At 57.7% G+C, this 12,133-nt stretch overlaps 1 protein-coding gene across 1 annotated transcript; it reads left to right on the top strand.

The window, feature by feature from the left end:
* The first annotated feature begins 356 nt into the window (after positions 1–356).
* LOC143640290 (DNA replication licensing factor MCM2-like) lies at positions 357–4,025 on the top strand. The gene is made up of 5 exons (XM_077108139.1): positions 357–446; positions 2,454–2,705; positions 3,014–3,196; positions 3,524–3,679; positions 3,915–4,025. The coding sequence occupies exons 1-5, from the start codon at positions 357–359 to the stop codon at positions 4,023–4,025; spliced, it is 792 nt and encodes a 263-aa protein (XP_076964254.1).
* Positions 4,026–12,133: the final 8,108 nt, after the last annotated feature.

The following is a 12,133-nucleotide window of genomic DNA, read 5'->3' as shown; positions in this document are numbered from 1 at the left end:
CAGTTGGCTGGGTACGGAGTGCAGAGGTGGTCTCCTGGAGGCCATGGTACAGCACTAGACTTGGCAGAGATTACAGAGGACGTCTCCTGGGGGACATGGGACAGCTCTGGGCAAAGCACGGAGTGCAAAGGAGGTCTCCTGGAAGCCATGGGACTGCACTCGGGTGGCCAGGGAGTACAAGGCAGGTCGCCTGGGTGCCATGGGACAGCGCTGGCATGGGCAGGGAGTGCAGAGGAGTTCTCCACATGAGCCATGGGACAGCACTGGGATGGGCAGGGAGTGCAGAGGAGGTCTCCTTGGGGCCATGGGACAGCACTGGGCTGCGCAGGGAGCGCAGAGGAGGTCTCCTGGGGGCCATGGGACAGCACTGTGGTGGCCACGGAGTACAAGGCAGATCTTCTGGATGCGATGGGACAGCGCTGGAATGGGAACGGAGTGCAGAGGAGGTCTGTGGAGGCCATGGCACAGCACTGGGGTGGGCAGGGAGTGCAGTGAAGGTCTCCTGGGCACCATGGGACAGCACTGGGCTGGGCAGGGAGTGCAGAGGAGGTCTCTTGGGGGCCATGGGACAGCACTGGGCTGGGCAGAGAGTACAAGGGAAGTCACCTGGGGGCCATGGGACAGCACTGGGCTCCGCAGAGAGTTCAGAGGAGGTTTCCTGGGGCCATGGGACAGCACTGGGCAGGGCAGGGAGTGCAGAGGAGGTCACTTGGTGGCCATGGGACAGCACTGGGCTGCGCAGGGAGTGCAGAGGAGGTCTCCTCGGGGCCATGGGACAGCACTGGGCTGGGCAGGGAGTTCAGAGGAGGTCTCCTGGCGGCCATGGGACAGCACTGGGCAGGGCAGGGAGTGCAGAGGAGGTCTCCTAGGGGCCATGGGACAGCACTGGTCTGCGCAGGGAGTGCAGAGGAGGTCTCCTGGGGGCCATGGGACAGCACTGGGCTGGGCATGGAGTGCAGAGGAGGTTGTCTGCGGGCCATGGGACAGCACTGGGCTCGGCAGGGAGTGCAGAGGAGGTCTTTTTGGGACCATGGGACAGCACTTGGTTGGGCAGGGAGTGCAGAGGTGGTCTCCTGGAGGCCATGATACAGCACTGGGCTGGGCAGAGAGTGCAGAGGAGATCTTCTGGGGGCCATGGGACAGCTCTTGGCAGGGCAGGGAGTGCAAAGGAGGTCTCCTGGCAGCCATGGGACTGCACTGGGGTGGCCAGGGAGTACAAGGCAGGTCGCCTGGGTGCAATGGGACAGCGCTGGGATGGGCAGGGAGTGCAGAGGTGTTCTCCACATGAGCCATGGGACAGCACTGGGATGGGCAGGGAATGCAGAGGCAGTCTCCTTGGGGCCATGGGACAGCACTGGGCTGGGCAGGGAGTGCAGAGGAGGTTGTGTGCGGGCCATGGGACAGCACTGGGCTGGGCAGGGAGTGCAGAGGAGGTCTTCTGGGGGCCATTGGACAGCACTTGGCTGGGCAGCGAGTGCAGAGGTGATCTCCTGGGGGCAATGGTACAGCACTGGGCTGGGCAGAGAGTGCAGAGGAGGTCTCTTGGGTCAGGACCGCCGCACCTCACGGGCACGGCCTGAGGCCCAGCCTTGTCCCCTTGTCCCGAAGTTGTCCTGAAGTCTCCTTCCTTCGCATCTGCTCCCCCTCCTTAGTGCCCTTCACGGTCCTCTGCCTGTTCCTGTGTCCCCTGCTCCTCTCTGCTCCTGTCCCCCTCGTCCAGGGGCTGCTGTCCCTGGGGTTGGTCATCTGGCTTTCCACCCTGGTCCCTCCCTGATCATCTGCCTCCCTAGCCACCTCAATACCAGGGGCCCTTGACCATGGAGCCTCGTCCCCAGCCCTTTTTCTATTTTATTGAGAGACAGAGTCTCGCTGAGTTGCTCAGGGCCTCGCTAAGTGGCTGAGGCTTGCCTCCACCTTGCGATCCTCCTGCCTCAGCCTCCCAAATTGCTAGATGACAGGCTGGTGCCGTGTCATCTTTTGTTCTGAAACGGGGACTTGCTGTGCTGGCCAGGCTGACCCCACACTCCTGGGCCATAGCACTTTTGTGCAGCTGGCCCTATAGGGGTGTGGCACTGTGTCCCACTTGGAATGTGTTGATAGCTTCTCTCTCACCAGGCAGTGAGCTCTGGGAAGACTTTGTCAGGTTTAGCATCGTGTTCTGGGCTCTGAAAACGGCCTGGAGACAATATAAGAGCAGATGGCCCACGCCGTCACATCCCAGTGGTTCAGGAGGCTGAGGCAGGAGGATCGCAAAGTGGAGGCCAGCCTCAGCCACTGAGCAAAACCCTGAGCAACTCGGCGAGACCCTGTCTTTAAATAAAATACAGAAGGAGCTGGGGACGGGACTCAGGGGGTAGGCGCCCCTGGGTTCCATCCCTGGGACCAATAAATTAAACACGGTGGGCAGGATGTGTGTGACCCACCAGGCTCAGGGCCTGTCCCCGCTGCCGTAGGACGAGATGCTGGCCCGCTTCGTGGTGGGCAGCCACGTGCGTCATCACCCCAGCAACAAGGAGGACGGGGGCGTGGTCAACGGCAGCGCTCCGGAGCCCGCCATGCCCAACACGTACGGCGTGAAGCCGCTGCCCCAAGAAGTACTCAAGAAATACATCATCTACGCCAAGGAGAAGGTGCACCCCAAGCTCAACCAGATGGACCAGGACAAGGTGGCCAAGATGTACAGCAACCTGAGGAAGAAGTCCATGGTGAGCACTTGGGCCGCCGCTGTGTGCACGCCGGCTCGGGAGGCTGAGGCAGGAGGATCGCAAGGTGGAGGCCGGCCTCAGCCCCTCAGCAAGAGCCTGCCTCTAAATAAAAAAATAAAAGGGGCTGGGGACGGGGCTCTGGGGTGGCAGCATCCTGGGGTCCGTCCCCCCGGGTGCCCAACGTTAGCACCAAGCGGGAGGCACAGCGGCCCCTGGAGTGGACCGGTTTGCGGTTGGAAGAGGCCCTGAGCTCACTGGGCAGCTCCTTCCGCCCTCGCTGAGCCTGCCCTGTCCTCCCCCCCCTGCAGGCCACGGGCAGCATCCCCATCACCGTGCGGCACATTGATTCCATGATCCGCATGGCCGAGGCCCACGCGCGCATCCACCTGCGGAACTACGTGATCGAGGACGACGTCAACATGGCCATCCGCGTGATGCTGGAGAGCTTCATCGACACGCAGAAGTTCAGCGTGATGCGCAGCATGAGGAAGGTGGGTGCCGTCCCACCCGGGGGACCCCCCGTGCAGCGTGGCCGGGAGGGCCAGCTCTGGGAAGCAGGCCTGGGGGCTCTGGTCTGCCTCCCACATGCTTAGGAGGCTGAGGCAGGAGGATCCCAAGGTGGAGGCCAGCCTCTACAATTTAGCGAGACCCTAAGAAACTGAGCAAGACTGTCTCAAAAGAGCAGAGCCGGGGACTGGCGGGGGTGGGTGTCCCACCTGGGTGTGGCCCTGCCCCTCACCTGGCTGTTGGGAGCCGAGGTGGGGCGGACCCAAAATGGACCCCGCTGGGTGGTGTCTGACCTGTCCTTCCTCCTGCAGACCTTTGCCCACTATCTTTCCTTCCAGCGCGACAACAACGAGCTGCTGCTCTTCATATTGAAGCAGTTGGTGGCCGAGCAGGTGACCTATCAGCATAACCGCTTTGGAGCCCAGCAGGACACCATCGAAGTGCCTGAGAAGGACTTGGTGGACAAGGTATGGGCTCCCGTGGGAGGTCGGGGCCGGGGCTTGGCTCCCTGGGGAGCCGTCCGTCATCCTCAGGGGCTTGGCGGATGGGCCTCGAGCGACAGCCGGAAGTTGGTTGAGGCTGGCCTCCAACTCACGATCCTCCTGCCTCAGCCTCCCGGGCTGCGAGGATTCTGGACATCGCCTCCTCCGGGGCCCGTTAAGTCCACTGACTCGCACACTTGTCCTTTGTCCCCCCTGTTAGGCTCGGCAGATCAACATCCACAACCTCTCTGCCTTCTACGACAGTGACCTTTTCAGGATGAAAAAGTTCAGCCTCGACGTGAAGCGGAAATTGATCTTGCAGCAGTTCTGAGGCCCGCCCCCTGGGGCCCACCCGGAGAGGGACTCCCCGATGACACACCGTATTCAGGGGAAATCAGACCAAGCGCTCAGTCACTTTGTGCACGTGAAACCCAAACTCCTGGGAGACTCAGGGGGTTAGGGTTGGGGTTGGCGGCGGGATGTCTAGCGTCCCCGGTGGTATTTATTTTTCTGGCCTCGCTTTTTTGCTTCAGGAACACTTTTTAGGGGGTGGGGGGTACCAGGGATGGGACTCGGGGAGCCCTCGACCACTCAGTGGCATCCCCAGCCCGATTGGGTATTTTATTTAGAGGTGGTCACAGTCGCTTAGTGCCTTTTGCTGAGGCTGGCCTCCATCTTGAGATCCTCCTGCCTCAGCCTCCCGAGTCGCTGAGATACTGGGCATGTGCCACAGCGCCCGTTAGACTTTTTAAGTGGGCGCCTTTGACTGCTTAGGTTCCTACCCGTGGTACCTCCTGTCTGCAGATTTTTTCCTGGAATTCTGTCCTGTTGTAGAAGGACTCACAGCTCCTACTTGAGTGCTTATGATTCCTGTGATAGTGTGGCTTCTGTCCCCCAGCGGGACATGAGGAATCTGCCACAGGGCACATGGATTGTTCACCACTTTTACTCCTATATTAATTAATAGGATTCTTGTCCCGGGTTATGTTCCCACAATGCTTTGTACATAATTTTTTCTTTCTGTAGTTCAGATTTTTAATAAAGTTGAATAAAATCGAAACCTTGGTATCTATTGGCCTCTGTTCTTTTATTTTTTCCTACTTTTTTTGTTCCCAGGGATGGAACTCGGGGAGCTTCATCCCTGAGCCCTGTCCCTAGCCCTTTTTATATTTTATTTAGAGACAGGGTCTCTCTGCTGAGTTGTTGAGGCTGGCCTCTACCTTGCGATCCTCCTGTCTCAGCCTCCCAAGCCACTGGGATGACAGGGCGCGCGCCTGGCCGTATTTCATGGTTCCTTGTGAGCAATGTTCTTTTCATGAATTTCTCAACACAACTGAATTTAAATTATGATGTGCTCTTTAACCCTGGAGTCGTTTAGAAACATGCATTTTGGATCATGATTTCCTCTTCCATCAATTCAATCTCTTTTGCTTTTTATTTTTCAAGCAATCACCATTTCAGATCCACAGGCTAATCTGGCTGTACTGTTTTTTTTTTGTTTTGTTTTGTTTGGGGGGGGGTGTTCCTGTCATTCCCAGGAACTGGACAGCAGGGTAGAGATTCCTCAGAAAACTGGGAATGGGACCCAGCCTCCCCACTCCTCAGTTTATACCCAAAGGACTTGAAATCCGCACACGACAGGGACACAGCCACATCAGTGTTTATAGCAGCTCAGTTCACAATAGCTAAGCTGTGGAGCCAACCTAGGTGCCCTTCAACAGGTGGATGGGTAAAGAAACTGGGGTCCATATACACAGTGGAATATTACTCAGCCATCAAAAAGAATGAAATGACGGCATTTGCTGGTCAATGGATGGAGCTGGGGACGATCACGCTGAGTGAAATAAGCCAGTCCCCCAAAAACAAAGGCTGAGTGTCCCCTCTGATATGGGGACACTGACAATAGGGGGGCAGAAAATAGCAATTCACTGGATGAGACACATGGGAGGGGAGGGGACTGGGAGAGACAGGGGAATGAATGGTCGTCCCTTTCCCATGTTCACATAGGAACCCACAACCAGGGACACCCCACAGCAGGTCCAGCCACAGGAGTGGAAGATGACCCCTTATTTTTTTTCTTTTTTTTTGGTACCAGGGATTGAACCCAGGGGTGCTTAACCACCGAGCCCCGTCCCCAGCCCTTCTCCTTTTGTATTTTGAGACAGGGTCTTGCGAAGTTTTTTAGGGCTCTGCTAAGTTGCTGAGGCTGGCCTCCACCTTGTGATCCTCCCGCCTCAGCCTCCTGAGCCACTGGGATGACAGGCGTGCACCATCATGCCCCAGTGGAAACATGAATTGCTTCTGGGTCCCGTCCAAACTTGTCATGCTGACATTGGAGATCCTGTACTATCTGATCTTCGCCTACCTGCCTAGGATCCACCAAATCATCTGGGCCACGGAGTTTGAAGTCGACCCCAGGGTAAAAGAAGACATAGAGTTCTATGAATTAAATTATAAGAATGTCTTTTTTACTGCGTAAATTCTCATTTTACGGTCTCTGTTTTCATCTTGCCATCCATTGCCACTTTTTTCTACCTAAACTGTGGAACCAACCTAGATGCCCTTCAATAGGTGGATGGATAAAGAAAATGTGGTCCATATACACAGTGGAATATTACTCAGCCATCAAGAAGAATGAAACAATGGCATTTGATGATAAATGGATGAAACTGGAGAAGGGTCTACTTACTTGGTCCAGAATAACCAAGAATGTCGTTTCTCTTTCCCTTCTGTCCCTTGAGCCTCCTGATACTCACAACACAGGTGTCCTCCACTGTCATGTGATGCCACCTTATGCCCACATCCCTTCCTTTGACTGAAACCCACTCTCCTCTATACCTCTGCTCCTGCCAATCCTATTTCTCCCCAGGATTTATCCTGCAAGACTCGTGTGAGATCATCTCCCGTGATACACACCGCGGGGAGGGCTGAGGACACATTTCACAAGCCCATTTGACACAAGGTGGCGCACGCCTGTCATCCCAGCGACTCAGGAGGCCGAGACAGGAGGATCGCAAGGTGGAGGCCAGCCTCAGCCACTTAGCAAGGCCCTAAGCAACTCAGGGAGACCCTGTCTCTAAATAAAATAGAAAAAGGGGCTGGGGACAGGGCTCAGAGGGTGAGCACCCCTGGGTTCCATTACTGGAACCCACTCACTCCCCCCCCCCAAAATAGAAGCAAACTCAACCTCTGGGCTCTAAGTCTGGTCCTTGGCTGTGGCCTTGGCCCAGAGTCCTCCCAATCCAAGAGCCCGGGATGGGTGGTCACCTGCACGTTGTCATCAGTGCCAGCTTCTCTTTAGTGCTGACCGGACCCCCCCAGGTCCCCCTGCCCAGAGCACCCAGCGCAGCAGCAGCAGCAGCAGCAGCAGAAGCAGCAGCAGCGCACGCTCAGCTGCCAGGCGAGGTGCGAGGCCCGGGATCCAGCCGTCGAGGCCCCGCGCCCCGAAGCCTCCTCAGGCGCTGATTGGCCGCTCCGACGCGGGGGCGCTGCGGAGGGGGGGCGGCCGCCCGTGCACCCACCTCGTCTTGGCGGGGGGCGCCCGCGACACGCGGCCGGGTGGGGCCAGGCGTGAGTGACAGCCGCGCGGGCCAATGAGGAGAGCGCGCGCCGCCGCCGCCGCCGCCGCCAGCGCGGTTCCCTGACGCGGGCCCGCGCCAGCGCGGTTCCCTGACGCGGGCCCGCGCCAGCGCGGTTCCCTGACGCGGGCCCGCGCCAGCGCGGTTCCCTGACGCGGGCCCGCGCCAGCGCGGTTCCCTGACGCGGGCCCGCGCCAGCGCGGTTCCCTGACGCGGGCCCGCGCCAGCGCGGTTCCCTGACGCGGGCCCGCGCCAGCGCGGTTCCCTGACGCGGGCCCGCGCGCCGCGCCGCTACGGCTGCTAGCGGCTACGGCTGCACCGCGGGCCGGCTGCTGCGGGTCGCCCGGCTGCCGCCACTGTTGCTGCCGCCGCTGCTGCTGCTGTTGGCCAAGGGTGAGCGCGGGCGCCGGCGGGGCGGGACGGCGACGCGGGCCGCCAACAAATGCGCCGCGGGGCCGAGGCCGCTTGTGTCCCCCCGGGCCGCCCTCCCCGCGCCGGGGACAGGGCGTGGGCGGCCACGGCGACCCCCCCCCCAGCGGCTGCGGTGGCCGGCGCGGGGTGGGCGTGCGGTGACACACGCCGGTGTCCCCGGGTCCCCGCCCCTCCGGCGACAGTGGCGCGGGCCGGCGGGCGGTGGCCGGGCCGCGGGAACCTGGGCCCCCCCCCCACCCCCCGTAGCGCTCCGAGCGCCGCCCGCCCGGGAGGTGACAGGTGCGCGTGTTGCGGCCGAGGGGCGTGTGTGCGCGTGCACGGGCTGCAGGAGCGCGCGGAGACATTCACGCCGGGACGCGGGGGGCCACTCGCGAGGATCCCCGGGGCGGGCGTGGGGGGGCTGCAGGCCCCACGAGCGCTGTCCTCCAGCCCACGGGCAGGGGTGACACTGACATGGCCACGGCGGGGGGTCCCCATGCATAGCCTCCCAGGGCACGACGGGGTGGGCGGGTGACAGCGGGGCGGGACACCACGGATGCGCGGTGTGAGGAAGGGACGCCCGGGCGCTGGCAGCTGGCGGGGGCCAGCGGTTCAGCAAGGGACAGGAGCCGGTCTGCAGAGCTGGGTCACATCAGGACGTGTCTGAAAGGCCACGTGGTCAGCCCCAGAGGGGGGGACCTTCCTTGCTCTGCGGCCAGGCGAAGGTGCTGGCAGGGGGTGTGCACGGTGGCAGGGCTCCCTCGATGGCCCCGGGGGCCTTCCTTCCAGTGGGCACTGCCGCCTGTGACCCCCAGCGGCTCTGGAGGCTGAGGCAGGAGGATCGCCAGGTGGAGGCCAGCCTCAGCCCCCTTAGCGAGGCCCTGAGCCACTCAGCGAGACCCTGTCTCTCAATAAAGTCTAAAAAAGGGCTGGGGACAAGGCTCAGGGGTCTGGTGCCTCTGGGCTCAGTCCTTGGGACCAAAAGAAAAAAAAAAGCCTGTCCCCTCCTCCCCTGTCGCCTGCTCCCTGTCGCATGCTCCCTGTCCTCCGGGCCCGACAGGCACCGTGGTGGGTCCTGCAGGCAGTCGTGGAGGTGTGTGAGTGAGGCTGGGGGATAGTACCCGACCGTCTCTGTTGTGGCTGACGCCAGGCTGTGAGGGCTGCGTGACAGATGCCGCTGGCCACCTTCCAGGCTGGCGTGAGCCCAGGCCTTGGGGAGGATCTGGATTTCAAAGCTGCCAATCACGGGGAGGTGGGCGTGTCCCTGACGGTGGAAGTCCCATAGGGCCCGGCTGCAAGGTTGCAGGCACCGAGGTGGACAGGGGAGACCCCACTGTGCAGCCTGGGCCCTGGGGTGTGGGTGTCTTTGTGTTTTCAGCCTCTAATTCCTCAGCCTCTCTTATGGGCCTTTTTTTTTGTTTCTGAGTTTGGGTTAATACCCCCATTCTCCACCCCTGTCTTCCTTCTTCTCTCACCTTCTGTCCCCGGAATGATGAAGTGACACATCGCAGGTGCTAGAGGGAAATACTAATCAGTCACGCAAAGAGTGTGATTCTGCAATTTTAAGTCAGGTGCGATCTCAACTAAAGCAGGTATTATATTATTATGACTATTGTTATTATTATTATTATTTTAGTACCAGGGATTGAACCCAGGGCGTCCTTAACCCCTGAGCCCCGTCCTCAGCCTTTTTTATGTTTTGTTTAGAGACAGGGTCTCACTGAGCTGCTTAGGGTCTTGCTAAGTAGCTGAGGCTGGCCTCCAATTTGCAATCCTCCTGCCTCAGCCTCCCAACTAAGTTGCGGGGATTACAGATGTGTGCCCGTGTACCCAACAAGGCAGATTAATTATTAGGCACAAAATGAACAGCAGAATGGTGTTCTCTGCCCCTATTTTGGTGTCATCTCATGGTAGGCGAGTTTGAAAAAGGAGGAGCCTCTAGTAATTACCTAAATAATTACGGATTGCCAAAGCTTTTGAAAATATCAAGGTCTATATAAAGATGAAACAGTCATTGTAAGGAAAAATAAGTTCAAGAAAATGAAACTGGGCTGGGGTTGTGGCTCAGCTGTAGAGCGCTCGCCTGGCATGTGCAAGGCCCTGGGTTTGATCCTCAGCATCACACAAAAATAAATATATAAAATAAAGGTATTGTGTCCAACTACAACTAAAAAATAATAATAATAAAAAAAAGAAAATGGAACTGTTTACTGAAAAAGGATTGAAAGACCAGGAGAATACCAGGTTCCTTTTTTCAACAGGATTTCACAGTGCCACCTGGGTGTGGTGTCACATATCTGCAATCCCAGTGACTCGGGAGGCTGAGGCAGGAGGATCGCAAATTGGAGGCCAGCCTCAGCCACTTAGCAAGACCCTGTCTCAAAATTTAAAAAAAAAAAATAGGGCTGGGGATGAAGCTCAGTGGTCGAGGACACCTGGGTTCAATTGATAATACTGCAAAAAACTAAATAATAATAATTCCTATCAGACCATCAGGAGAGGAACTTGGGGCTTGACTGGCTGAAAGAGGGTCAGAGAATGGAGGCTGTCACCTGAGAGGTGGTAAACAGGGTTCCTCTGCTCAGGACAGGAGGAGTTTGGGGGAGTTGTAGGTGCTTCTGCGCAGCCGGACCACAGCCTAAATGGGATCAGCATCCTCTCCACCACACTTCATTGAGATGTGACAGAGACACTTGGAGATTTCAGGAGGCAACTCATTTCCCAACCTTCCGTGGTTTTTTAATATTTTAAATTAATATTTGGGGGGTACTGGGGATTGATCTGGGGGATCCTCGACCCCTGAGCCCCATCCCCAGCCCTATTTTGCATTTTATTTAGAGACAGGGTCTCCCTGAATTGCTCAGGGCCTCGCTAAGTGGCTGAGGCTGGCCTCCAATTGTGATCCTCCTGCCTTGGTCTCCCTCGTTGATGGGGATGACAGGTGTGTGCCACTGAACCTGAACTCAGAGGTTGTTTTAGCGGGTGAATTCCAGGATGCTTGAGAAGAATAAGTTGGGGTTGGGGCGGGGGCTCAGGGTTAGAGCGTTTGCCTAGCATGTGGGAGGCCCTGGGTTTGATCCTCAGCACCACATGAAGATAAATAAAGGTATTGTGTCCATCCACAACTAAACAATATTTGAAAAAAAAAACATTTAAAAAAGAAGAAGTTACCTTTTATTTAAACAAGGCTGAAGTGAGCTTTTCCGACATGCTGGAGTGCGTAGCTAAAGATGAACTGCAGCCTCTCCACCTTTGGTCGCTCAGGGCCACCGGGAACATGCAAAATGTGCATTGTTTAATCATCACCAACATTTCTCATTAAATGACTTTTTTTGTTGTTCCCCAAATGCACTAATGAGATTTTCCTGATCTGTCTCTTATAGTTTCGTTCCTTGCCATCCATGTTACTCAACCGTGGAGATGTATCCCCTGCAAAAGAGGGTTATTATCACAGCTGGTGACTTGTGACCCACCCTGTCATCCCAGCAGCTCCGGAGGCTGAGGCAGGAGGATCGTGAGTTAGAGGCCAGTCTCAGCAAAAGCGAGGCTCAAGCCACTCAGGGAGACCCTGTCTCTAAATAAAATACAAAATAGGGCTGGGGACGGGGCTCAGGGGTCGAGGGCCCCTGGATTCAATCCCCGATACCAAAAACAAAAAAATCTGGTAATTTAACTGAGGACAGAGATCCTTGTCATCTTTTGTCTCCTGAGAGGGCCTCGCACGCTGCTTGACCCGGAATCATAGAAGCTCAGAATGACAGTTGGCTCTGTGTAGTTGACCATCTAATACAAATTGGCTGGCCTCCAACTTGTGATCCTCCGGCCTCAGCCTCCCCAACTTTCGATCCTCCGGCCTCAGCCTCCCCAACTTGCGATCCTCCAGCCTCAGCCTCCCCAACTTGTGATCCTCTGGCCTCAGCCTCCTGAGCCTCCAAGATTACAGGCAAGTGCCACCAGGCCCAGCTCCTGTAAGACATTTTTGTGGGGAAAACGTGCTAATAACAGGTCTCCTGTTCACTTGCCATTTGACCTGGACCCCAGGAGGCCTTAGTGGTTTCGACTGTGAACCCAGAGGTTGGGTCTGGTCCTTATCTCTGGACCCAGCCCTATCCTGTGCCAGGAACTGTGGCAGGCCCTGGAATTCCAAGTGCCAAGGGACACCTGGAGGACAGGACCTTGTTCAGGGTGGTGTGTGGACAGAGGCGGGCCACCCACCCAGGGGAGCCTCCAGCGAAGGCTGTCAGGCGCTGAGGCTGCAGGCAGAAGGCCGGATTCGCCAGGAGAAAGGTGGCGGGCAGCGTGTATCAAGATCCAGGAGGCTCCCAGACTGTGGGGTCCAGGAAATTGCTAGAAGCTCGGCTCATCTGCAGCTCAGAGAGGGGCTGCGGAGAGCAGAGAGAGGGAGGGAGACCCAGGGTGAGGAGTCCCTGCCACTTTAAAGAGTCTGGCC

This window comes from Callospermophilus lateralis, unplaced genomic scaffold (assembly GCF_048772815.1).
Source record: "Callospermophilus lateralis isolate mCalLat2 unplaced genomic scaffold, mCalLat2.hap1 Scaffold_1661, whole genome shotgun sequence".
Lineage (NCBI taxonomy): Eukaryota > Metazoa > Chordata > Mammalia > Rodentia > Sciuridae > Callospermophilus > Callospermophilus lateralis.
Note: the sequence above shows the minus strand (reverse complement) of the source record. Positions and strands in the feature narration are given on the sequence as shown.